A 27494-nucleotide genomic window follows, 5' to 3' on the forward strand; every position below is an offset into this window, starting at 1 on the left:
CACTGTTGGATGTGCAGATCATCTGCGAGAGGTAACGATCAGAGGAGTCTGTTCTCTGACGGAGAACAGTCAACCTGTTGCTGTTGCAGGCCATTCACCTGGCGCTGAAAGCCTTCCAACCATCCGTCAAAGGAAAACTGGCTCAGGTGCTCAGAGACCACACCACCACATTGTGGGACTGCAAAAAGGAGGTCTGATGGTGTCCTGGGGCCAGTGCCAGGAGGCTCTTTGACTCCTGAGCGGGCTGAAACACCAGGGCATTTCCCTTGTCGTGTCTGGATTTTTGAAAACCAGTATTTATTAACTCATCAGGCTTTACCTGGCGAATCATGAATGGTAGTCACACTCTGAGGTGGCACAGAGGATCTTCCAGCATTTTTGAGAATCCTGGCTAGATCTTTTTCTTCACCTTCCAAAAACTCTCACTGTCAAAACCTCTGCATGTTGTCATTTCCAAGAAGGTACTCTGAGATGCATTCCAGATTGAGTGGAATACAGGACTCCTGTAGGTTTTTCCGACCCTGCCTTTTCTGTCTGAGTTCTGAAGAAAATCAGGAATGACAGGACCCAAGTCATCCTAGTGGCTCTGGATTGGGTAAGGAGAGTGTGGTACCTGGAACATCTAAGCATAAACTTCTGTTACGCCAATCAGGCTACTGCTTCGTGAAGCCCTTCTATCACAGTAGCAACCCAATCTGCACCTCCATGCATGGAGATTAAGCTGTGGCAGTTGACTGCTTCGATCTTCTTCCCTAAGTTGTGAATGTCTTCCTGGCTGCCAGACTTCCTCCTATAAAGCCTTTTATTCCAGGCTCCGGGACATGTTTTTGTGCCTGGCGGGGCATCGGCAGCACTGACTACAGACCAAACTTTCAGATGTCCTTTTGTTTGGCTTATCTAGCCAATCAAGGACTTTCACAGGGCACAGTTAAATGTCATCTGTCACCCCTTTCGGCCTTTTTTTAAGTTAACTGAACAAACCTTTCTTGTTCAAACCACCTGTTTTAATGAGATTACTAAAAAGTTTGACTCATTTGTTTCCTTCAAAACCCCTTGTGATGCTACAGTAGGATCCTAATTTGGTCTCCCTTTCTTTATGCGCATCTCATTCGAACCAATGCACAGCTGTTGCTTACATCTTTTGACTTTGTTCCTGGTCGCAATAACTTCATCTCGCCCTGCGCGTGAACTCCAAGCTCTCCTGGTGCAGCCGCCATACAGGGATAAAATGGTATTGAGAAAAAGGGCGGTCTTTTTACTTTGGGCAGTCCATCACTCTCCGTAGTCCGGATCCCAAAAGATGTAAAGCCTTTAGCTTTTACATTGATCGCACCACAGACCATCGAGTTGCCGATCATCCATTATTAATGGGATACTTTGAGCCAAGGAAAGACAAGACAGTGAAGAAACATACTCTGTCAAGATGTGTAGCCCAGGACCGGGGGAAATATGGCGGCAGCTCGCTGAGCTGTCTCGGGGCTCTGACCTGAGTTCCTGTCCGCAATGGTCTGCGGGTGAGCGTCGAGTGGGAGAGTGAGCGTTTGGCGGATTGGTGGATTGGCGGATTCGAGCGCGTTTTGACAAAATTCAACACCTGAGTGCCTCGGTGTTCGGAATTCGATGTGCGAAGGCAGAGAGTGCTTTTTCGGCCCCGGAGCCGTTCCTGGATTTGCTGGTCTAAGCAGTGATTTTGCCGGCGACTCTGCAGCCGGGTGTACCGCAGTGTGTGCAGCCGAGCTTACTCCGCCTTCCGACCCCGAGCCGGATGTATCAGGGAGGCGGCCCGATTTGCTGCCAGATTTTCAGCTTTCTCGGACAAGGACGAGACAGGCTGCTTTTGGCTTTGTATCGCTTTGTTCGCCCTAAGTGTGGCAGGGTATGATCAGACGTGAGTCCCTTGCTCACTTGGCCACTGGATTCAAGATAGCCTGGCTGATGAGGATTATGAATCCGAAACCGGTCCCAGGATGCTTGTTTCCGGTCCATGGAAGATATGGCTTGGCAGTTCGGGCTGGACTGTTCCCATGAGGCACAGGGTCCGACTGATTTGCATATAACCATGTCTGAAATGGAGTGGCTGAGTGGGCTAAAGAATGGTGATGGATTAAACCCAGATCAGTTGACTGGGGGGTGAGTGTTTGATTTGCTCAAGCGCCCCGTCCATTATCCCCTTTTGTATCGCTTTTGGCTTGCAGCTTTAGAGCTTGGCTGCGCTGGAGCTCCGCCGTGGGAGGAAGATCCGCAGCCTTCTCCTGGGCCCGCGAAGAAACTTGGTGGAATCCAGCCCCGGCATCTCCTTGGTATCCGGTAGGAGGTGCGGAGGGAGGGGGCGAAGGAGGATAAGGACACAAGGGGTGTAAAGTCTAGCGTAGAGGTTGTCTCGGCTAAGGCTGCAGAAACACCACAGGGGTCTCACAGCAGGTTGGGGAGTCTGGAGGTACATAGCGTAATATCTGCGATATCTGTGCCTGCGAATCTGGAGGTCCCTGATATCAGCCATATCCCCGGTCTTTCGCCTCCTCTGGAAAGCGGTACAAAAGTGAGTACCCCAACTACAAATTCAAAGCATAAAGCCAGAAGGAGGGGGAGAGGTACTTTTAGCAGGCAGGCTAAAACAGCTGGGGGGGGCCACTGACCTGGGTGTGGTGGTTGAGGTAGAACTGAGCCCAGAGGCAACAGCAGCTTCGAGTCAGATAGCACAGGGGGTCCCCTTAAAGAATAAAGTCTCCTCATATCTAACTGGTGAGGTTAAAGCGAAACGTGCTTTTACTTGCAAAAGGGCAAAGGGCTCTAAAAGAGCCAAAAACGCTAAGGCAGCTAATAACGTAGGGTCTAGGATAACGCCGTCTTTGCGGTCTTATTTTCAGGTTGTCCCGCAAATCTTGCGTCTTTCCGACCAACAACCACCTGAAGCCACCTCTCTTACGATGGCGTCGCTGGTACATCAGGAGTCCACTGCATCAGCCACAGACACAGATTTAAACACCTCTATCTTAGTGTCTGTTCCTGCTACAAGGCTAGTCTCTGCTACAGTGAACACCCTGCAGGACCTAGCTGAGGTGGAGGATGCGGATGCTGAGGCAAATATAGTTGATGCCACAAATGAGCTTCATGAGATAAGGGTGGTTCATCCCGCATTGAAGGCCGGGGCCGAGGCTGAGGGTGAGGTTAATGTGGATGGTCCCCTAGCCCAGACTATGAGTCCTCGCGGATCGCTGATTGTCCTCCTTTCTGACACCCCGGTACAAAAACCAACAAATGGATTATAATCTATGGAACCGCCGATCGTCAGTCCTCCGGCTATCCGTGTAGAAAAAGACTCTTCACATTCCACGGAGCCGCTGATTTTCTCGCCCTCCTCAACACACCTGGCTACAGCGTCATTGTCGTTGGTGCCTAACCCAGGGTTGCTGACATCAGAGTTGCTATTTAAAACTGAGCTACTACAGGAGGACTTAAGGGGGGTTACGGCCTCCGACGCTTACTCGGGCAGCGGGGTTGATCCACCTCTAGCTTCATATCTCTAGGTCATGTTTTCATCTCTATCGGCAGACATCAAGAAAGGCTTTGAGGCTTCGGCAGCTATCCATTCCGAAATTCGGAATTTTTGCGATCCTTAGATAGCAAAGTAGGTAGCCTTGCCACAAGAACGGAAAGATTGGAGGATACTGTGACAGGTGTGTCTTTGTACCTGGACGAAGCCAAGATGGATATTGTTAAGCTCAAAAAAGAGGATCTGATGCTGGCGGAGAGGATGGAGTCCTTGGAGAATAACGCGCGTCGCAGTAACCACCGCATTCTTAACATCCCAGAAGGTAGTGAGGGGTCGTATATTAAGCAATACATCACCCAACTGTTAAAAGAATCCTTGAGATTGGATCAATCGGTCGAGGAGTTGTCTCTGGACATCCAATGTGTCCATAGAGACCCTTTCAGGAGGAATCCCCAAAGAACAAAGCCGAGGAAAATACTTGTGAACTTCCACACTTACACCCTAAAAGAGTCCATCTTAAGTTTAGCCCTAAAGCAGAAGTCATTGAGTGGGAAGGGTTTTAACTTCCAGATTAGATCAGACCTCTCAAGGGCTACGCTGGACAAGCAGTGGGAGTTTGGGAGGAGCGTAGATGCCTTTAAGAGCCTAGGTGCAGTAGCCCAGTTAGTCTTCCCTGCGGTTTTGAAGGTTAAGCACAATAATACAATGCATAACATTCGATCGGTGCAGGCAGCTGATGAGCTGTTAATCTCTTTGGGGAGAGATAAGGATAAAAACAAGGGGACCTCAAGCTAAAGCAGTTTAGTATTTCTCTTGAAAAAATTTTTTTTTTTAAATGAGCTAGATAAATCCCCGAGTAGCGTTACAGGAGATGGGGAAGGGAAAGAGATGCTGTTATTAGTGTAATTTCTAGAGGAATTAGCAGAGTAATTTAAAGTGATTTTCTATTGGATTAGGAAATCCGCAAAAATTATAATGAATACTATAAAATTATAAAATCAATGTCCTGTTCCTCTATCTGAAGGGTCATTTTTTCTTTCTTTGTTGTTTTCTTTGCTTTCTCTTTCTCTCACTCACGCACATGTAAAAGGTAATGGTTAGTTAGGACAGGAACTCAGCAGGGGTGCTATCTTCTGGTTTTTCCAGATAGTTAGAGCAAGGGTTTCCCATAAGGTGGGGGGAGGTTCAGGGGGGCACGAGGGGGGGGGGGAGGGGGTGCAAGTTAAAAAAAAATGTAAAAAGGTCCTCATTTTTTGCTCATTATCTTTTTGGTTATGGAGAGGTATAGGTCTGGAGGTAAACGTCGGTATTGTCAGTAGATTTTTCCTTGCCTCGAGTGTTGGTATCGGGTGGTGGCGGTGTGGAAACTGCTCCTATGGATAAGTTAAAAGTTCTTTCTTGGAACATTAACTGCCTGCATTCTAGTCCAAGAAAGTGGAAGATTATGCAGTACCTTCGTGACTCTGACGCTCAGGTACCCAACTTCAAGAGACCCATCTCACAGAAAATGATATTCTTTCTTTTGTTAAAAAAAATAGGTGGGTCGATTTCTGCGTATCCACCACACAAAATTCTAATACCAGAGGAGTGGCGATCATCTTTAAAAAATCTTTAAGAGCAAGGCTAGTTGACAAACTCGCAGACTCAGGGGGGGCAGGTGGCTCATTGTCTCGGTAGTTATAGCTGGGGCCCCAATTAATATAGTCGGCTATTATGGGCCTAACCAGGACGATCCATCAGCTCTGAGTTCAGTGTTTTCTCATCTCCTTCTTTATCATCATTTTGGCCGGAGATTTCAATGTGGTCTTGGACCCTAATCTGGATAAATCTCTGCCGAACAGACCGATACTTCCATCTAAAACTAGGGCCTTCCTACTTGAAAAAATTAAGGAGTTTGGGTACGTGGATATATGGAGATTTAAATCTGGGCTAAAACAGGGCATCTCATTCCGTAATTATAAGTATCATCATCAGTCAAGGATAGATTTAGCGCTGGTGAGTCAGGAATTAGTTAAATCCGTGCAAAATGTCTATTTTCTTCCTTTCCATTTATCTGATCATGCAGCTTTGTGCCTGGAATTGGTTGTGCTGTTAAAAACCACACCTAGAACATGGTTGTTTGACCGCTCCTTCCTTAATGCTCCAGACGACATTTCCTTTCTAAAATCAGAAGCACAGGGGTTTTTCGATAACAACATCGAGTCCGCTTCCCCAGGTTGCGGCTGGGATGCATTTAAGGCTTTTCTGCGAGGCCTAATCACCAACAAGGTCTCATATAAAAGGAAGATCTATAGAGACACGGTCACCTCGCTGGAAGCCGATATGGCTAGGGTACAGGAGAATATTTTGTTGCATCCTACAGTGCCACCAGAAATTTATAAAGATTGGCAAAATAAGCTAATCACATTAAAAGGGGAACTGGGTTCAACCCTGAATGCACGAGTTCTCCAGAGATGGGAGGCCAGTAAGATGGCCCACTTTGAATATGGAGAATGTGCAGGCAAGCTCCTGGCGTGGAAGGTAAAACCATATTGAGTCAGACACAACATAGACCATGTTAAAGTTGAAGGAGTAGTTCACTCAGTAGATAGTGACATCAGAAGTGCCTTTTGTGATTTTTTTAAGGACATCTATCATGAGGACAAGACTATCGAGGCGAGGCAAGTGGATGATTGGCTGATCGGAGTATCCCTCCCTTCTCTTTCGCACGACCAGAAAACTACCTTAGACAGACCCATTACGAATAAAGAGGTTACTAGAGCTATCGCAGATAGTAAGAAGGGCAAGGCATCAGGTCCTGATGGCCTACCCTCGGAGGTCTATCTTCCCCTATTACCAACAATAGTCCCCTCTTTAACCCAGTTGTTCAATCAGATCTTCCAGGAGGGGTTGTCCCCACCTGACTCTTGGAACGACGCTTCAATTACTCTGATATTGAAGCCTGGTAAACCAGCTGATAGCTGCAGCTCATACAGACCGATCTCCATTTTAAATTCAGACTATAAGCTTTTTACATCTGTCCTTGCCAGAAGATTGGGGGGGGTGGCACCCTGTATTCTACACCAGGACCAACGAGGCTTTGTGAAGGGTCGCCAGCTCTTTGAGCTGACTTATGATCTACTGGGAGCCAATGATATGGCGACTGCGAACTCTTTGCCCCTAGCTGTGATCACGTTGGATGCCACCAAGGCCTTCGACAGGGTGAACTGGGCATTCCTGTCGGGGGTCTTGGGGGAAGTTCAACATTTGGGGAGGGTTTTCGCAGAGCGGTGAGCCTATTGTATCGGAACCCCACAGCTTCTTTGTTGGTCAACGGGGAATTGTCAGCCCCTTTTAACATCACTCGGGGTACCAGGCAGGGATGCCCCCTCTCCCCTCTCCTATTTGATTTACCTATTGAACCCTTTGCCCAACGGCTGAGGGACGATGTTAACATCAAGCCTTTTATCTATAGGGGATGGGAGAGGAAAGTAGCCTTGTACGCGGATGACATTCTTGTCTTCTCTTCAGATCTGCGTACAGCACTCTCTGCGGTCATTGCACTAGCACATAACTATGGTGAGATATCTGGATATCAAATCAATGCATCCAAAACGGAGATGATGCTGTCGAATGAGGCTGAGCCAGTGGCAGGGGCTCAGCTAAGTCATTCTATGCGCTATCTGGGTCTCACCATCGTAAAGGACATAGATCAAATCGTACCGTTGAACTTTGATATTGTTGCGAGAGACTGTGGAAAGCTCATGAGGTCTTGGTCTTCGCTCCCCCTTTCCATCTTAGGTAGAGCTAACCTGGTTAAAATGTCTATTTTACCCAAAATCACTTTTCTGTTCAATACTGTCCCGTTACATTTTGAATCCTCTATTTTAACAAAACTTCAAGGCCATATTAGTTATTTTATTTGGAATGACCATATACCACGGATAGCATGGAAAAAGATTAGGCGCCGTAGAGAAAAGGGGGGTCTGGCAGCACCTGACTTACAACTTTACGCTTGGGCTTTTCAATTTTCCCATGCCAGGTTGCTGCTTAAAATGCCGACAAATGTAGGGGTAGGCAGTATGTTTGCCGCACTACTTAGAGGAGAGGGAGTAGGCCAGCAGGGTTTTTTGCTTAAATTCGGGGATCCTAAGTTTTTTAAAAAGGTTAAGTTGAAGATTCTGTTGGGTTTTACAAAGACATGGGTTAAATTAAGAGGTAAAAGAAAGTAGTGCTCACAAATGCACCATTGAGAGCATACCCGCGTGTACTTCTCAATAATTTCCTGGGTTCAACCAGGATTCCTTAACGTTTAAATAATCGACAATCCAGTCAAAAGTTCATGTTCTCCAATGAAATTATTTACTTCATAAATCATCAGAATCATCGTGTTAATTTCATATCCATCAATATACTTTCATCAGTCCAATGCATTTCGGGCTGTGCCCTTCATCGGGAACAGTGGGCTGAAAGCAAGGTATAATCACGATATAATCAAAATACAATCATGTACTCTTCATAGGTGTAAAAACGTAAAACATACTGTAAATACTTCATGCTCAGTGACTCAGTGAAAGAAACCCAAAGTGACTGTGTGCTATAATTAGAAAAAAACGTCTGCCATCAGGCACTCACATGGATCAATGGTTGCGGTGAGTGTGTCAACAACTGAACTTACACAATAATCCAAACTGAAATGATAATAACGTGATTTGATTATTCAGTATACAAGTAAAAGTGAGAAAGCTGCTCATTTTAGCTTAGAAACACTTACTAGCGAGACGCGCAGCGTCACTGCTATAACCTCGTAACGAAAAGTGGAGTCTTTCTGGTGGTTTCACGCAATCGCGCTAAACCGCCAATGTCTGTGTTCATATCAAAAAGAGATACAAACAAGTAAGTTACCTGTGTGTGGATTGGTCTGGTTTCTGATCATGTGATCGGGAATCAGCCAATCCTAACAACGAAAACACTGCAAAAACTGAAATGACTAATGTTCGAGAAATCGAAGCAACAGTTCATAAAGTTATACGAGGAACAGCCATTACGGCAAACAAATGTATGAACATGATTAAAATGAAGCCAAATAAAACAACAAATAAAAAAACACGAAATGAAGTGAATGGTAATAGGAACCACACAAGCCACATGTTAGGTACAAGGCTGAAGTCGTGGAAACATCAAAGATAACATGTAAATTCTGTCCGGTCATTGAGACCAAATGGTATATGAGAGTTCAGCAGATATATCTAATTATAATTATAAAACCTGGCTATTCAACCTCTGAAAACTTGTATAGATCAAATAGGAGGGTAACACAGTACAGCGCCGAGATGCCTGCGGGCAGTTGTTCGCGCTTAATAAATGCCAAAAATAAAATAAATAAATAAATAAATAAATATTCTCCCTTTGGAGCAAAAAAAAGGGTTATTGTCTCGCCGTCCTTCTTTTCGATGACTTCTAAGATTAAGAATTGTAATTGAGATATATTATGCTGTGCTTCTTTGAAATGCATGGCTATACATGATTTTACATTACCAGTTCTAATGTTGGAATTGTGTTCATGTAATCTTGTTTTGATCTTGCGTGTAGTCTTACCAACATATGTCTTCCCACATGGACATTTCAACATATAGATAGCATTGGCTGTATCACAAGTGGCATTAACATTTATTTGTTTATTTATTTATTTATTTATTTATTTAGGAAGTTTTCTATAGCGCTGTCAAGACCCGGAGGTAGCAGAGCGCTCTACAGTAATAGAATGACAAAAATCTGTATAAACATATACATAACATAAACATGAACATAACATATGTAAGGTATAAGCATTCAATGAGTGACATTGTAAGCGGAACATGGGTGAGTTGCCGAGCTTCTTTGGTTATGGGATTCACTGTAGTCACATAATTCAGGGGTTGCTTGCTGACCCCGGTTATCCACAGCCAAGGGAGCGGATCAGGAACAAGGATTTGAGTTGCCTTTTGAATTCCACAAAAGAAGGAATAGTTCTGATGAGCGGGGGGATGGAGTTCCAGATTTTGGGGGCGTTTCCAGTTAAGGAGCAGTCCGCTGTTCATTTCTTTCTGGTTTTGGGTAGGATGAGCAGGAAGGAGTTAGAGCTTCTCAGATTCCTGGCTTGGCCTGCTTTTTTGAGTTTATTTGCCAGGTATTCGGGTTTGCCGGTATGGAGGGCTTTGTGTGTTAGGCAGGCCGTTCTGAAGTTAATACGCATTTCTACTGGGAGCCATTTGAGTTCCTTGAGTGCTGGGGAGATGTGATCCGATTTTTTGATGCCGGTAATCATTCTAGCTACAGCATGTAGTTTGATTTTGTGTCCTTTCATGGGGTATGTCAGATAATTTCCTCTAATGATGTTATTACAATGGCCACATTGTAAACAGGGTCTGGTTCCACGAAATGTCTCTTCTGACTTGGTTTTGATCTTGAGTAATTCTCCTAAATTTCTGCCCCTGGTGAAGGCAAAAATAGGTTGTTGGTCAAAAGTGTTCTTGAAGTCTGGTTCAGATTTCAGAATTTTCCAGTGATTTTTGATTATTTTCTTAAACTTGTAGCTCACTGTGGAGTATTTGGACACAATCGTCGTTCTCTTTTCTTTGTCTCTGATGCGTGTTTCCAATAGGTCTGTTCTCTGCATGTTCTTTACTTTTTACATTGATTGATTTATCACCATCTCTGGATAGCCTCTGTTTAGAAATCTGTCGCCCATTTCCTTTAGCTTTGTGTTTACTTTGTCTGGGACAGATGTGATTCTCTTCACCCTCATCATTTGTGATGTAGGTAAATGATGTTTCAATGGATCTTGGTGAAAACTTTGAAAGTGCAAGGTATTATTCCTGTCAGTTTTTTTTGTTTCGATACATCTCAGTTTCAATCCTTCCTGGGTGTAGGTTAATGCGTACATCTAGAAAGGTGATGGTTTTATCAGACATTTCCCAAGTGAGCTGTATCCTGTCATTTTTGGAATTTAATTCTGTTAGTGCTCTTTCTAGGGATTCTTTGCTGCCCTTCCACAGGATGAAAATGACATCTATGTAACAGACAAGCATTTTCAAGTTGGTGATCCAAATAGGATTGTTCAATATATTTTGTTCTTCGTAGGATTTCATAAAGATATTGGCATACACTGGGGCTGCGCAATTCCCCCTAGAAGTTCCAACCAGCTGTTGGTACCAGGTGTTGTCAGCTTTGAAGTAGCTATGATATAGAGTGAATGTAATGAGTTCCATCAAAAAAGTTTGAAGTGGTAATTCAAGGTCTGTAGTGAGAATAGCCTCCTCCATAGCCTCAATTCCTGCATCATGGGGAATTAAGGTATATAAAGCTTTAACATCCGCTGTACAAAGCAATAGTTGCTCGTTCAGTTCAATTTGTTGCATGTTGAGTCTAGTTAAAAAGTCAGTCGGAGTTATTACCGAAAGAACCAGGAGTTTTTTTATCAAATCTAATCCGAGCAGCCCCATTTTTTACATGATGCCTAAGGTGCATAAAAACTTGTTAGATCCACCTTTACGCCCTATCGTGTCTACAAAAAACAGCATACATGAACCCACAGGTCAATTCATTGACAAGTACATGCAACCTACAGTACAACGTATGGTAACCTATATCAGAGACACCACTGACTTTTTAACTAGACTCAACATGCAACAAATTGAACTGAACGAGCAACTATTGCTTTGTACAGCGGATGTTAAAGCTTTATATACCTCAATTCCCCATGATGCAGGAATTGAGGCTATGGAGGAGGCTATTCTCACTACAGACCTTGAATTACCACTTCAAACTTTTTTGATGGAACTCATTATATTCACTCTATATTATAGCTATTTCAAAGCTGACAACACCTGGTACCAACAGCTGGTTGGAACTTCTATGGGCAATTGCGAAGCCCCTGTGTATGCCAATATCTTTATGAAATCCTACGAAGAACAAAATATATTGAAAAATCCTTTTTGGATCACCAACTTGAAAATGCTTGTCTGTTACATAGATGACATTTTCATCCTGTGGAAGGGCAGCAAAGAATCCCTAGAAAGAGCACTAACAGAATTAAATTCCAAAAATGACAGGATACAGCTCACTTGGGAAATGTCTGATAAAACCATCACCTTTCTAGATGTACGCATTAACCTACACCCAGGCAGGATTGAAATGGAGATGTATCGAAAAAAAACTGACAGGAATAATACCTTGCACTTTCAAAGTTTTCACCAAGATCCATTGAAACATCATTTACCCACATCACAAATGATGAGGGTGAAGAGAATCACATCTGACCCAGACAAAGTAAACACAAAGCTAAAGGAAATGGGCGACAGATTTCTAAACAGAGGCTATCCAGAGATGGTGATAAATCAATCGAAGCAAAGAGTAAAGAACATGCAGAGAACAGACCTATTGGAAACACGCATCAGAGACAAAGAAAAGAGAATGACGATTGTGTCCAAATACTCCACAGTGAGCTACAAGTTTAAGAAAATAATCAAAAATCACTGGAAAATTCTGAAATCTGAACCAGACTTCAAGAACACTTTTGACCAACAACCTTTTTTTGCCTTCACCAGGGGCAGACATTTAGGAGAATTACTCAAGATCAAAACCAAGTCAGAAGAGACAATTCGTGGAACCAGACCCTGTTTACAATGTGGCCATTGTAATAACATCATTAGAGGAAATTATCTGACCCACCCCATGAAAGGACACAAAATCAAACTTCATGTTAATGCCACTTGTGATACAGCCAATGCTATCTATATGTTGAAATGTCCATGTGGGAAGACATATGTTGGTAAGACTACACGCAAGATCAAAACAAGATTACATGAACACAAATCCAACATTAGAACTGGTAATGTAAAATCATGTATAGCCATGCATTTCAAAGAAGCACAGCATAACATATCTCAATTACAATTCTTAATCTTAGAAGTCATCGAAAAGAAGGAAGGGCGAGACAATAACCCTTTTTTTTTTGTTGCTCCAAAGGGAGAATAATTGGATATATCCGCTGAACTCTCATATACCATTTGGTCTCAATGACCGGACAGAATTTACATGTTATCTTTGATGTTTCCACGACTTCAGCCTTGTACCGAACATGTGGCTTGTGTGGTCCCTATTACCATACACTTCATTTCGTGTTTTTTTATTTGTTGTTTTATTTAGCTTCATTTTAATCATGTTCATAAATTTTTTTGCCGTAATGTCTGTTCCTTGTATAACTTTATGAACTGTTGCTGCGATTTCTCGAACATCAGTCATTTCAGTTTTTGCAGTGTTTTCGTTGTTAGGATTGGCTGATTCCCGATCACATGATCAGAAACCAGACCAATCCACACACAGGTAACTTACTTGTTTGTATCTCTTTTTGATATGAACAGAGACATTGGCGGTTTAGCGCGATTGCGTGAAACCACCAGAAAGACTCCACTTTTCGTTACGAGGTTATAGCAGTGACGCTGCGCGTCTCGCTAGTAAGTGTTTCTAAGCTAAAATGAGCAGCTTTCTCACTCTTTTACTTGTATACTGAATAATCAAATCACGTTATTATCATTTCAGTTTGGATTATTGTGTAAGTTCAGTTGTTGACACACTCACCGCAACCATTGATCCATGTGAGTGCCTGATGGCAGACGTTTTTTTCTATTTATAGCACACAGTCACTTTGGGTTTCTTTCACTGAGTCACTGAGCATGAAGTATTTACAGTATGTTTTACGTTTTTACACCTATGAAGAGTACATGATTGTATTTTGATTATATCGTGATTATACCTTGCTTTCAGCCCACTGTCCCCGATGAAGGGCACAGCCCAAAATGCATTGGACTGATGAAAGTATATTGATGGATATGAAATTAACACAATGAATCTGATGATTTATGAAGTAAACAATTTCGTTGGAGAACATGAACTTTTGGCTGGATTGTCGATTATTTAAACGTTAAGGAATCCTGGTTGAACCCAGGAAATTATTGAGAAGTACACGCGGGGATGCTCTCAATGTTGCATTTGTGAGCACTACTTTCTTTTTCATTATTAGGACGCCACAGACAACAGGTGCCACTCGGGCAGTACGCTCGAACATTGAAGACTTTTAGAATTAGCCTATTACCTAACCAGATGCTGTGCACTTTAACCTCAAACTTCATTTCATTAAATTAAGAGGTGCCATAAAGGTGGGGTACTTTGCAAGTAGGTCTCCACTGTGGGACTCTCCGGGTTGTCCGGCGTGGCTCCTTGATAGCTTGGCAACACCCTTGAGAGAGGCTGGTCTGGAGGTCTGGGGGGACCTTTACTTAGATGGTGTCTTGCTATCTTGGGACTACTTATCAGCTAGAATGGGGTTGGGTCTCTCTAGATTTAAATACCTACAGATAGCGAGCTGGGCCCATGCACAGAGCTCTGTTAGGGGTAGATTCCAAATGGGAGGGGATAGCAGAATATTGACCCTGATGATGGACAAACCTCCTGTAACTAAGGAGATCTCGTTCTGGTACAATCTGTTACTAGAAGTCGTCGACGGGGACTTCATTCTACCCGAAACATTGTGGAGCTCTTCCTTTATTGGAAAAGATCTTGAGAATATCTGGTACTCCTCCTTTAAGATCTTGTGGGACACAGTGAAGCCGGTGTGGTTGCGTAGGAACCATCTTTTTACGCTACATAGGGCGTACTATTCTCCACAGAGGTTATCGAAGTTTTCTATTGACTCCACCGTGGCGTGCCCCAAGTGTGGGTTGCTCGCAGCCACTGACCTACACATGTTCTTCGAATGCCCATTGCTGTTACCTTATTGGGACTCTATCAGTACTCTGTTGACAACATCTTTGGGGTATCAAATCCCAATCAACGCAATGCTCGCAATTTTCGGAACATCACTGGAAATCCAAGGTCCTGTCAAAAAACTCCTGTTCTATTGTATCCTATTGGCAAGTAGATAAATCTGCAGGAAATGGAAGGAACCACTGCCTCCCTCCTTGTTAGATTGGTGTACATCAGTCCTGCAAACGTCTAAAATCGATCTAGCAAGATCTGGTAACCCCGATAAACGTGGCTTTTGGCACCTTTTAAATTGGGCCTAAGTGATCTTTCTTTTGACTGGTTCCCCCCCCCCCCCCCCCCCCCCCCCCACTGTCCGATGATTAACGCTGCTTGGTCTGCTCTCCTTCCTCGACTTACCCAATGTTATGGCCTCCCCGATTTACAATGGGTATTGAATAGCAGCAACATTGCTCTTTCATGGTTAACATCTCGCGGCGCACCTTTTGGAGAGTTTGAACAATACTGAGTGTCAGCATCAGTTGGTTGATGGCACTACCAGTTTATCTGTGACAGTGCAGTTCATTTCCCTCTCCTAGTGCTCCTATGTGGTTTTCCAAGGGCAAACTGAGGACACAAAAAAAGTTAAAAAAAAGATGTGTAGCCTTCATCTTAAAGATCTGAAATGCACTTAACAGAAAGCACCCTCAGAAAGGGCTGAGGGGCCATGTCATCAGGGCCAAGGATGCTACCACCACATTTGCATGGGTAGTGTTTGCCCTTGACATCTGTCAGGCCGCAACATGGGCGTCTGTGCATACATTCCTGAAGCACAACAGCCCTGACAACAGAGTCAAGCTGGATAGGCTCTTCGCTTGTTTGGTCCTGCAGGACGTTTTTGTCTCAGCCATTGCATGGACCCTCCAGTTTGGGAGGTATTTCAAAAGTAAGGATTATGCAGTTAGGAGGTATCTATCAGAAGAACAAGTTACTTATGCTCTTTCTGGTGAATACTCTATCTACAAATTCCTCCCACCCTCCCCGTTCTGTAAAATGCTCTCTTTTCCTTTGATAAAAGGTCTCAATATAGAGATCTGCACACTGATACGTATGATTACTGTTGGGCTGCACATTTGAGGGGTGGACAGAGTCGGAAATGAAACTGATGTCAGCGCACAGGGGAGGCCCTTATACGCTGCTTTATCATCCCTTTCAGGGTGGAAGAATGTTGACATGTATCCTCATAAGTACAGGCAATCGTAAGTAATGGTGTTAAAATCTCCCTGACTCAGTTTGGCATGTGTCAATGTTCTAAAGATAAGGAATCTGCCCTTTGTATAGAGTATCCACCAGAGAGAGCGCTACTTGTTCTTCTAAGCCAGTAATTGCATGATTGTGCACTTGGCTTCAGGATTTGTGTCTGCTCACTTAAGATTCAAGGCGGCACAGCTGATTAAAAATAATATGTACTGGAGCAGACATTTTAAAGTTAGTTCTTTAAATCCTAAGTTGTGATTCCAGTTTTATAATTAACATCCGTTTCTTTTGGTGTATCTGGCTATGCGCTTGCTACTAACTGTAAAGTAAGGTTAGACAATGCACTGGGCTCCATGGGTGATGTCATGCATACGTTACAAACACAAAGAATATTTTCCTTAGCATAAAAGTGCTTTCTTTACGATAAAAAGGATTTTAGCCTTATTGTCCTTTCCCCCTCATATTTATATGAATTGTAGAGGTACAAACCCCTTGGCTAACATGTATACCAACCGTTGCAGCCTATTTCTCTTTGCAGGACTCTACACATATTTTACTTGCCGGAGGTGATCGAAGCGGTGGGTGGCTCGTTTGCCCAAGTTCTGAAAAGACTGGAGGTGACCAGCACTCAGGAATCAGGTGCAAAAAAAAAGAAAACTGTTATAGTGTTACCTGTTGATTAGAACTTGACCAATATTTGATTTTGATTACAGCAGAATCCTTAGAAGTTGTTCATAAAAGCATTCTAAATACTGGTTTACTCCATGTTTTCCTCTAAAAGTATGAGTCTACTTTTAACATCTGTAGCAACAGTTACAATTATTGTCCTCTCTGGAGAACAGGTGTACTTGCTGACCGTTCACTCCCACAGACTTTACTTTCAGCTCAAGATGTTTAGAGCATATGATATTGAACAAGTGATAAAGTTCCAACACTAAACATCAGTGAGCACACATTTGCGTGGATACATTTTAAGTCCAAAGGTTGCCCAATAGTCAAATACATACAAGAGTCAACAAGCATTTGCAATGCATAGGTCTCACATTTATGCTTAAGTTTAAGCTAATGGCATTGTAAATGACAATACCTTTTATTTATGTTTTAGAAACCAAAATAACCAATGCCAATAGCTCAAACTCGCATAAATGCTAGACCTATTGCATTGCAATTGCTTGTTCCTTTTTTGTATCTAACAGCTGCTTGAAATGTATGTATAAGAATGTTAAATTCACAGTAGTGTTTGGCAAAGGCTTGCCTTCTAACATTTACCTAATAGAAGAAGGGAAATATTATTAACAAATGTTTAAAAAATAAGCTGAAATATTAGTACATGTAATTCAAAATACATGAGTGTAATATATATTCTGAGCACTTTTATTCACTCCTCTGTGAATTTAAGCCAGGCAATCCTACCAACATCTGTAAGCTTTCCTCCGAGGAGTTTAAAACACACTGCCTTGCAGCAATGCCTTCTTGTGCCATGGCCCGCTGTAACATATAATGTTAGCAGCAAAAGCAACGTGCTTCTGCTGGAAAGAAAAAACACACACTACAAACTCGAGGTCAAATACCAGTGGTCATATCCTGCAGGATCCTGCTTTATAAGAAGCGTAATGGAAAGATGCCCTAGCTTTCTTTGTTTCTACCTCAGCGCATTCCCAGAGCTCTCTCCAAAAGAGACTGCTTAGATGAGTGGAGGGTGGGAGGGAAGCGGGGGCTGCCACACGAAGAAGCAGCAATAAGGTAAAGGGGAGATCATTTAGCGTAACAGTCAGACTGGACAGCTTTGGCTCTGAGGAACAGGGTTCGAATCTTGGCATTAACTCAATAATCTGTGATTCTCTCCAAATGACTCGAAGTCCAATAAAAAGAATGTTTAAAAGTGTGTTAGGGGGCGTGGCTTGGAGGGCGAAGATGGCGGTCGCAGCTTAGAGGAGCTCCCGCCGGCCCAGTCATAATCTGTCCTTTTATCCTGGCCCCGAGCCCGCTAACTGCCTTACCGGTGTGGAGAGTGTTCCTGGTGGTGTCCGGATCTCTCCGGTGTGCCGACCCACTCCCTCTGCAGTCCCAGTGACCCGAGATTGCCAGCAGCGAGGTGCGGCCTGGAATTCACGGGCGGAGCCGGGACCTCGATTTTCGGGGTCGGACGCCGACGGCCGGTCAGGCGATTCCCCAATCGGAGACAGCAACGCCGGAGCTTGTGGACGCCACTGTGGGGCCCTGTGGAGCGGCCTCATTCCTTGAGGCGACTCTGAGACGGCGGGGAGGCGCAGCGGCCTATACGGACCCCGAGCAGCCGGGGCCTCGAGTTTCGCGACCCCGGGCCGGCCCGGGCCCGGATGACGGTGGGTTGCCGAGGCTCACCCCTGGTGTTGGTGGGGCGGTTGCAGCGCCCGAAGACCGCGGGGCACACACAGGAGGAGCACGAAGGGGTAGATTGCAGCTGGGGCCCGGCTGCCCGGTGGCCTGGACTTTGCTCATGAAGTAAGCCCTGAGGCGCGCTTCCCCTGGCCTGGCCCGGGGCCGCTTGGAACCGGCGGCGTGTCGGAGGGAGTCCCTGCTGGATCCTGCTTCGGGCACTTGGGGCATCAGAGTACGACTGCGGCCTGCCTGGCCCTGGGGACGCCGAGGCCTGGACTTTGGTGACCCCCCGCCGGACAGTATCCTCACTGGCTCCTGGACGAGGGTACAAGCACTGTGCAGCCGGGGCGCTGGAGGGTCGAGCGCCACGTCCGATTTGGAGGGCTGGGACTGATTTCGCAGTGCTGGATGGAGCGGTGGAGTGACGCTGTGTAGTGCCGTCCAGTGGAACCTACATACGCGCCTGGAGGTACGCGCCTGCTGCCCTGGTGGGGACCGGGAGTGGTCCGCAGATAGCCCGCGACAAACTGTGAGTGCCCACCCCCTCACCCTCCCTGGAGAGCCTGCTTCTGTGGCGCAGTGCGGAGGATCGTGGCCCGAGGTGATCTATACTATTCGGTTTGGGGGCCCCGGTGCCTGTCCTACATCTGCTGATCTGAGACCCGAGTGGGGTGTGGGGGAGCCAGGAGGTCCAACGCGACTGGGCGTCCTGGTGAACTGAGACTACACTGTATGTGCCCTGGCTCATAGGCCCTGGTGGAGGTCCGGACCTAGCACTTGGAGGCCCTGAACAAGTTAGGAGACTGCCTTATTCAGCACGTCTGGTGGGGACGATTGTTTTCCACTGGGCCTTACCGCCCGGAACTTGGCTGCGGCACACGTTATCTGGGGGTGCTCGCTGGAGACGGCGTCCAGGCTTCGACAGTGTCTTCTTGGTCCCCCGTGTGGACTCTGCTGTTGGATTGCTGTTTGGGAAGGCCCCACCGCAGGTGCAGGGCGGACCTTTCAATTATCGCTCACCATGACGAGAGGTGGGGGCGGCACTGGTTCCTCCAAACAAGGAACGATTGATAAATTCACTGGACCCAGTGGGGGATCCGGGGCCTCTGGGGGCAGCCAGGGCACGGGTCCTGATAATGCGGCCTTGATGGCCGCCATAACTCAATCCAGGGACATGCTTGATGCCAAAATAGGTGCAGTTGGAGCTGATGTCATGCTGCTGCGCCAAGACCTCCGCAACGCTGTTGCTCGCATCACAGAAACGGAAACTCGGATCACAGGGGTGGAAGATGATGTAGTGGCCCTAAAAAAGAAGGTGGAAGACATGGCCAAGATCCAAAAGGGGCTGGCACTACGCGTCGAGGATGCGGAAGGGCGTGCGCGCCGAAATAATCTGCGATTCGTGGGCTTTCCAGAGGATTGTGAGAAGGGGTCCATGGATGCGTTCCTGACGCACTGGCTGGAGAGTTGGCTTCCCCCGGACGTCCTGTCGCGTTGCTTTGTAGTGGAGCGCGCCCATAGGGCCCTGATGCAGAAACCGCCGGTGGGAGAGCGGCCACGTCCGGTCATCGCTAAAATCCTCAACTTCCACGACAGAGACACCATACTTCGTGAAGCGAGGGCCAAGGAAGATCTGTTGTTCGAGGGCCACAGGATTATGATTTTCCCGGACTATACTAGGCTGGTGCAGCAGCAGCGTCGTTCCTTCCAAGATGCGAAGGCCAAATTGCGGGGTCTGAAAATCCAATATTCGCTGTTGTACCCGGCTCGTCTTCGAGTTGTCTTCCAATCCAAGACCCACTATTTTGACACCCCGGAGGCAGTGTTTAGCTGGACTGATGAGACGGTCAGGATCCGACCGAATGCCCAGCCGGGCTTGAACCCTGGAGCGTCGCGTGGGTCTTCGCAGGAGAGGGGCGAATCTTCCAACAAGGGCAAAAGACACAGGAAGTCTCATTCACGGCGACGCTCCCGATCCGGGGGCGGCCCGTTGGATGGTGCACAGTCTGACACTACGCAATCCGAGTCTGGGACCTGAGGGCCGTGAAGCCCCTTTCTTGCTTCCCAAGCGACACTTCGTCACTGGTCTATGCTAGTGGCCCTGAGTGGTTGCCTCACTGATCAATTACCTGGCGCCTGGGGTGGTGAGATCTGGGACATGGCTTGGCACGGGAGGGGCGTTATGAGTGTTGTTGGGCTATCCCACGCCGTTTCAGTGGTAGGTCACGTGTGGTTCAATAGGGCTCGGGGTACTGACCCATGGGCGGCCTAGTCCTCTCACGTTCGAGGGGGGGCCCTAAGGGGAGGTACTGTTAGTTGGGGAGAGTAGTGGGATCCATTGGTATGGGTGGCTTTAGGCGCTCTGTTTTGGGCCTGGAGCTCCCCATGCCGCGACAGATACTTCAAAGTTCCGTGAGGTATAGGGGTGGGGGTGGGGGGAAGGGCGGAGGTTGGGTAGTTGGGGGGGTTGTGTTGGTGGGCAGGGGAGGGGGGGGATGGGGTGATGGGATGGGGATGCACGTGATTTTTGCTACCAAGATGTCAGTGGTACGGGGAGCCTGGACTGGGTCCTGGGACCTTCAGAGACTTTTCTATCGAGACTATGGGTGATTCCCCGGAGACGGCGCCTACTAGTGGCTCCATGCGAATCCTTAGTTGGAATGTCAGGGGAATGCTGGACAAAATTAAGAGAGGGGCAGTGCTGCGCTGGGGTAAGAGGGATTCAGCTGATGTCATGATGTTGCAGGAGACGCATATGTTGGGAACGAAGGTTCTAAGCTTACAACGGTTTGGATATACCCAGGTATTCCATGCAGGTTTTGCCAGGGGGTCGAGGGGAGTAGCCATCCTTATTCATAGACGACTGTCTTATACTCACGAACGCCATTGGATCGACCCCCAGGGTCGTTATGTGTTTGTTAAGGGCATGATTGGTATGGAACCTGTAGTGTTTGGTAGTGTATATGCTCCCCCACCTCTGCAATGGGCCCTGGCGGAGCGCCTGTTTGAATTGTGGGCTGAGATTCCGGACTGCTTGGCTGTGATAGGTGGCGACTGGAATGATGTGATGGATGTGGGTCTGGACAGGCAGAGAATGCAAGGGGCCGCAGTGGCAACCTCCCCTACACGTCTGAGGGCAATGGTGGATGGGTTGGGCTGGGTGGACGCTTGGAGACATTTGCATGTCAGGACGCGTGAATACACGTATGTGTCAGCAGTACATGGCTCCTTCTCCCGGCTAGACTGTGTGTTTGTGCCAGGGGCCTTCCTCGATAGGGTGAAGCAGGGGTGAAGCAACCTCGAGGGCTGTCGGACCACTCCCCGGTCATGGTGCGGATCGAGCCGCGCAAGTCACGCCGGCCGTTTCGGTGGCGGATGTCTTCGTGGCATCTCCAACAGCCAGAGTATACGACGTGCCTCCGCGGTGCGATAGCCCAATACTGGCAGGAGAATTTGACTGAGGGTGTGGATAGTGTGACGGTCTGGGAGGCCATGAAACCAGTGCTGAGGCGTGGACATCGCCTGGTGTGCTGCCGCCCGTCGAAAGCGCCGGGAAGTCACAGTGGCAGCTGCAGCTAAGGTGAGAGCATTGGAGGATCGGTGTAGGGAAGACAATGGCGATGTCGCGTTAAGACTGCTCTTGCAGGCACAGCAATCCTATGCCTCGGTCCTACTAGACGAGGCTCGACAAGCCTGGCTAGCCACAAGGAGCAGGGTCTACCAGTGGGGCGACAAGTCCTGCACCATGCTCCACCGGTTGTGTCAACAAACTTTGCAACCGATCACTCTACCGGGTCTCACGGACGGGGAGGGGATTTCCATGACAGATCCTGCTGCCCTTGCGGCGAGTTTTGCTGCCTACTATGCGGTACAATACGCCCCACGGGACAGTCTCCCGCCGGAGGCAATTGACAAATTCATAGCTGACCTTCCCCCCCGGGCGATATCGGATGAGGCCAGGACGGCTCTGGACCTTCCCCTGACTGTGGTAAATAAATAAATAATACCCTATTTTTGAATGTATAAATGAATAACAGATAGCTCAATAAATAAGAGTCAAGATTCGAGGTAGTAGGAGTTTCGCAGGTTTATTACAGCATAAAGGACAGGAACAGGACAACCTGCATAGGAATAGGATGGCAGGGCCCAGCAGCTGCTGGGGCTGGATCTGGGATGAGCGCGCTAGCATTTTAATAACAATACACAAGCATATATAGTAAAACAGTTGCATTACAGTACATATGGTAGGCGGAGCAGTGGGTGGAGCAGAAGGTGTGACGCGTAGCAGTCGCGAAAGATAAGGGTGAAAAGAGGTGTAACAGGGCGTATACATAGACATGTGATGCAAACGTAACAGAATATGTCATGAATGGGGCGGAAACCATGGAGGGGGCTACCTGAGGAGCCGGGACCTCTAACCTGATGGTGCGCGCAAACTAGCAATGACGCATCACTAGGAGAAGCTGGGGGCTTCGAACTCTGTGCTAGGAGCAGAGACTGAAGTCTGGAGAGTCAGGGCGACATGTACCTAAGCAGTATCTAGTATCTGATGTTTAGAGAACATGTTGATATAAACTAGAAGTTAGGAGGGGAAAGGCTGACTTGATTCTAAGACTGGACCATGCATTATTCTACATGTAGTACGTGATGAAGAATATTAAATGACCATTAAATGCAGTATTTCTCTAACGTGGAGACGTGAAGGCTAGTCAATGACGGAAACTATTGATGCGATTCAGTAGCTTAGGAATGCAGAGAAGGAGGACTGAACTGATAACTGGAACTATAACATACTTTTGGCAGACTCAGAGGCTGAGCCAGGCTGAACCGGGCACTGTGAGGCAGGAAGTAAGTGAAGGGTCGAGGATACAGGTGGGGGCTGTATCGCTCCTCAGCGAGGCTTTAGAAGACAGGAGCTGAATCTTGTGTCCAGGCCCTTTTGAGGCCTAGAAACGGGGACTTTATAATGAAATAACGTGCACACTGAGAAACGTGGCAACGTAACTTTACATAGGCCTGATATTCGTAGTATTCACGAGAACTGGGAACTGGCATACTAGAGGTGGACACAACTATAATTGCGTCATTAATCGAACATGGGGAATGCATATGCATATTTAATCATGCACACATAACATATGATGGATGACACGTAGGGACACAGAACATAGCAAAATTTACTTTTCCACATGACTGCGGAGGAACTGGGCGATGCACTGGGACAACTCAACGCTGGTAAGGCGCCCGGACCGAGTGGCTTTCCCAGTGAATTCTACAAGAAATTTCACTTGCAGCTAGGACCGCACTATCGACGGGCGTTGGAAGCAGCACGGGAATGTGGTAGCTTGCCGGTGGACTGGCGTCAGGCTGAGATTGTGGTATTCCAGAAACCAGGCAGGTCTCCCGATAGGCACGAGTCGTATCGCCCAATATCTCTAATCAATTTTGAAGCCAAATTGTTGGCTAAAGCGTTAGCGAATCGTCTCCTCCCGTATATAGTGGATTTGGTCCACCCAGATCAGGCGGGCTTTATGCCAGGCAGAGCGACAAGGCACAATATCAGACGTGCGCAGGTGGCGGTGGATGCGATGGGGGCGACAGAAGAGCAGGCGGCGCTCCTGCTCGCGGACATCGACAGAGCGTTTGACTCTGTCAGCTGGACTTACCTTTTTGCTTTATTGCCGCGCCTCAATCTGGGTCCGGTTTTTGTTTCATACGTCAAACTGCTATACACGGACATCACCGCCTCGGTACGTGTTTCAGGAGCCATATCGGAGAGGTTTCCGGTTGCTAGGGGGACCCGGCAGGGGTGCCCCCTGTCCCCGTATCTCTTTGCATTGGTCATGGAGCCACAAGCTGCATGGGTGCGCATCGATGCGCAGCTTCGTGGCTTTGTATGGAGGGCGGGATTCTCAGATAGGATCGCGCTCTATGCGGATGACTTTGGAATAACGGACAGCTCCCTGCGCTGGCCTCGCTGCAAGGGTTTGGTGGCTGGGACTCCATAGGGATCTCGTCCCTTGGCCATGTCCTTACCGGAACCACCCTCAAATCCTTCCAGGCACTCAGTACTGAATTTGACATGCCTAAGACCCAATTTTTCAAATATCTACAGTTTCGACATGCTCTAGCGCCGAGTCTGGTAGGGCTGGACCGTCTCCCGGAGTTTAGCCCCGTGGAAGCTAAGCTTTTCATGGGAGACCTGGGGGATAAAAAAGTCTCCAAAATTTACCAGACGCTGGTCACTCACTGCTCCTCTTCCCTTATGTCGTTGAAGGCCTCCTGGGAGGTGGATGTCGGTCCGTTAGATGAGGATGACTGGCGGGAGGCACTAGAGTCCCCCCGAGGTGCGGCAATTGCAGTGAGATTACGGTTCATACAATATAAGTATCTGCATCGGGCCTATTACACCAGAGAGAGACTGTGGAAGGCGGGTCTTATTGCTTCCCCAGACTGCCTGCGCTGCGGGACTGAGAGAGGCACATTGGTGCATACTGTATGGTCGTGTGTGGGCCTGGTTCGGTTCTGGAATGGAGTGTGGGACGGCTTATCGGAGGTGCTGGGGTGGGATCTTCCCCGTACACCCAGATTGGGTCTTCTTCATATCCTGGATCAAGTGGGTGGTAACATCTATAAGCGTCATCTCCTTCTGCTGGGCCTCGTCGTGGCCAAAAGGGATCTGGCGAGAGCCTGGAAGAGTGATCGTGCTCCCCCGCTTGGCGCATGGAGGGCGGGCTTAGACTTCCTCATGGGGTTGGAATTGCCAGTGTTTGAGGCCAGGGGCTGCCCTCGGAAGCATTATAAGATCTGGAAGCGGTGGGCAGACTACAGAGACCTGCCCTTGGAACCTCCCATTGACATGGATGATGGACTGTCTACTGATAGAGACCTCGGGGCCTAGGTGGCTCCATGACTCCTGTTTTTGCTTCAATGTATATAATGCAGCTGATTGTGATCACGTACATCGGGTTAGGGCGGGATAAGGGGTGGGTAGTGGGGACTATTAAGGTTGTTGGGGGGGACGGAAGGGTGGGTGGGGCCAGTTAAACGTTTAAGCTATGCATATACTCTATTGTATGTTGACCACTGACGTGTTCTCCTGCTGTTGGAGGACTGTACATATAATCTGCTTAAACTCCTAATAAACACGGTTGTGAAAAAAAAGTGTGTTAATGAACGGTAAGAATAGAAAATAATGAGCAGTAAACCATTAAAACAAGAGAGGGCGAGGGTGAGACAGGCAGTGGAAGAACAAGTACACGCGGCCATGCTAATTACAAACAGATGGCCCCTGCGCGCCGCTGCTTGCTCCCTCAAGGTGGATGCCACCACACGCACGAGTGTGAGGAAAAGTACAGACCGATTGCTAAAGGTCCTCTCCAAGGGCAGCGCGTGCGCGCTGGGCTCAACCTAAAAAGGAACACCAGAGAAGCATTTAGTTCAAAGAGGACATCTTTCATTTCTTATTTATTCCTTCACATTGTATAATACAAAAGAACTAAGCAACCCGTATATGTGACCTACCTCATGGCAGTCTGGTAACTTAGTGAATTTCCAATGTCTCCGTTGCACACCGTTTCTTTTCTACAATAAAGTGCACTGGACTAACTGTGTCAACATTTCCCCTAGCTCCGCTTTCAAATCCTGCCCCTAGGGACCACTTGTAGTTTTCATTCTGTGTGGTATAGCTATGTGGTGTAGGTTGATGTAATAATAAGTGCTTATCTATTAATATTTAACCTAGTTGTGGAAACACCCCTTTGTTATCCAGACTGCAGGATTACCTTGTAACTGCAGAAGTTGATGTCCTCATTGGATGTCCATTACCTTACCAGCAATAGGGATCTTGGCTTGTCAGGACTGTGGCGAAGTGACTTTCTCCAGGTGTAAAAATAGGTGGTAGCCACACTCAAAAACCTGCTTTATTCTGCTTCTCCTAGCATACTATTATTCCCTGCAGAAGACCCGCATATGAGATTTGTTGCCTCCTCTGGCCTTATAAAGGATGACCAAATGTCCAGAAATACGGACATTATAACTTGCGGTTGGTGTATAGTTTGTTCATAAGACTCAATATTTTACATCCATTATTGAGTTGGCATGGGAGCATGCCAGTGTCTCAATACTTTTGCTGTAGCGAACACTGTCCACAACCAAGGTCAAGCAATACCTACAGTGCCAGTTATGTCATGGAGTAATATAAGCCAGTGGAGGCGTGGCCTGGCGCCTATGGAGTAAGCAGCACAGCTCACGAGCTCCAGCCTGCTGGCTGCCACCAAATGCCCTCCTCAAGCCCTAGAAGGGACATGAACCACTGCAGCGTACCCATGTAGTCGTGGGAAAGACGAGGTGCAGCCCATAGGCGAGGGAAGCCTGCCCCGTGGCCAGAAAACAGAAATCGGGGCCTGAGAGCACGGCCGAACGTCGGGACAAGGTGGGGTGGTGTGGACTGGGACGGAGAGGAAGCCCAAGTGCATCTCCCCTTGGCCCCTACACCGAACCGATTGCCGAACTGCGAGTTCCACTGAGGTGAAGAATGGGGGAGCGGATAGCTCGGAAAGCAGCATAGGGCGGGAGTAAAATCACAGCACCCTGAGGGTAATGAAGGAATGGGGCTGTGTGCTTGGCCCTGCCCAGAGCTTGGAGTGTCCCCACATTGCCCCTCCTGAGTGAGTTTGAGTGCTGGGCCTGGAGGCCCTATTGGCAACTGCGGGGAAGCGAGGCAGAGAGAACTCTGGAGGACTCCACATGGCGGACCTGGGGGCAGGGCCTTGTGAACCCTGGAGCGGTGGAACCAACTGAATGTGGCCAAACCCGATGCAGAGGTGACCGCGCCTACCGGGCATTATGAGAAGACCGTAGTGAGCACGGGATTACCTGCGTGACCCTTCCTTGGGAAACGGTGGAGTCCTGGAGTGTCTTCCCTCGTCCCCTCTGGGCAGGACTGAAAACGAAGTCCTGGAAGCCCCTGAAGCGAGGAGCGGGGCAGCTGGAAGTAGTCAAAGCAGCAAAGGACAGTGATGCAATGACGGCACTCTTAAAGCGCTGAAGGAACTGGACTGTGTGCGTGACAGGGCGAACATCAAAGCGGCAGAGATAATTGAGTGCCCAAGCGGATACGGCTAACTCTCCTCGGTGATTAAAGCTTACAGGGACGGTGGGGCGGCCTGCAGGAACAGAAGTTGGCACTGAGAGGAGGGCGACAGAGAGGACCCCTGTTCCCCGCCTGGGTACCCTGATGAGAGGGGGCGAACCAGGGCCTGAGAGTGAGCACCGACAACAAGAAGCATCTGCGCAGTACTAGGAGAGAGGGACAGAAGCGACAGACCTGGCGTAAATGAGAACAAGGCCCCAAGAGAGAGGGGAAAATATAATTGAATGGACCTACAGAGGCCTGGAAACACAGCTGAGACTGTAAAGCAGGCCTTGGAGCTGCTCGCGCTGAGGCCTAAATTTCAGTGTGGCAGAGAGATCCTCCCAGAGCGCATAGCCTGGAGAATTGGGCCAGGAGACAGAGGATTCACTCATCTGAGGGCGAGACATTGGCGGTACGGCAGTACTACAACAGAAAGTTGCCACAGAGGCTGACGGGCCTGGGCAGAACCTGAGTGTAGAGAAACGC

The 27494-nt window shown here is 47.5% G+C and overlaps 1 protein-coding gene across 2 annotated transcripts in view; it reads left to right on the forward strand.

Annotated features, from left to right (window-relative positions):
- The window catches only part of LOC144762304 (exportin-5-like), a 2548278-nt gene that overhangs the window by 1736956 nt on the left and 783828 nt on the right, over positions 1 to 27494 (forward strand). For both annotated transcript variants that reach the window (XM_078647452.1, XM_078647453.1), the window contains one exon: positions 16050 to 16150. In XM_078647452.1, the coding sequence (XP_078503578.1) occupies positions 16050 to 16150 (101 nt within the window). The remainder of the gene's footprint in view (positions 1 to 16049; positions 16151 to 27494) is intronic.

The sequence above is a fragment of the Lissotriton helveticus genome, chromosome 6 (genome assembly GCF_964261635.1).
Source record: "Lissotriton helveticus chromosome 6, aLisHel1.1, whole genome shotgun sequence".
Lineage (NCBI taxonomy): Eukaryota > Metazoa > Chordata > Amphibia > Caudata > Salamandridae > Lissotriton > Lissotriton helveticus.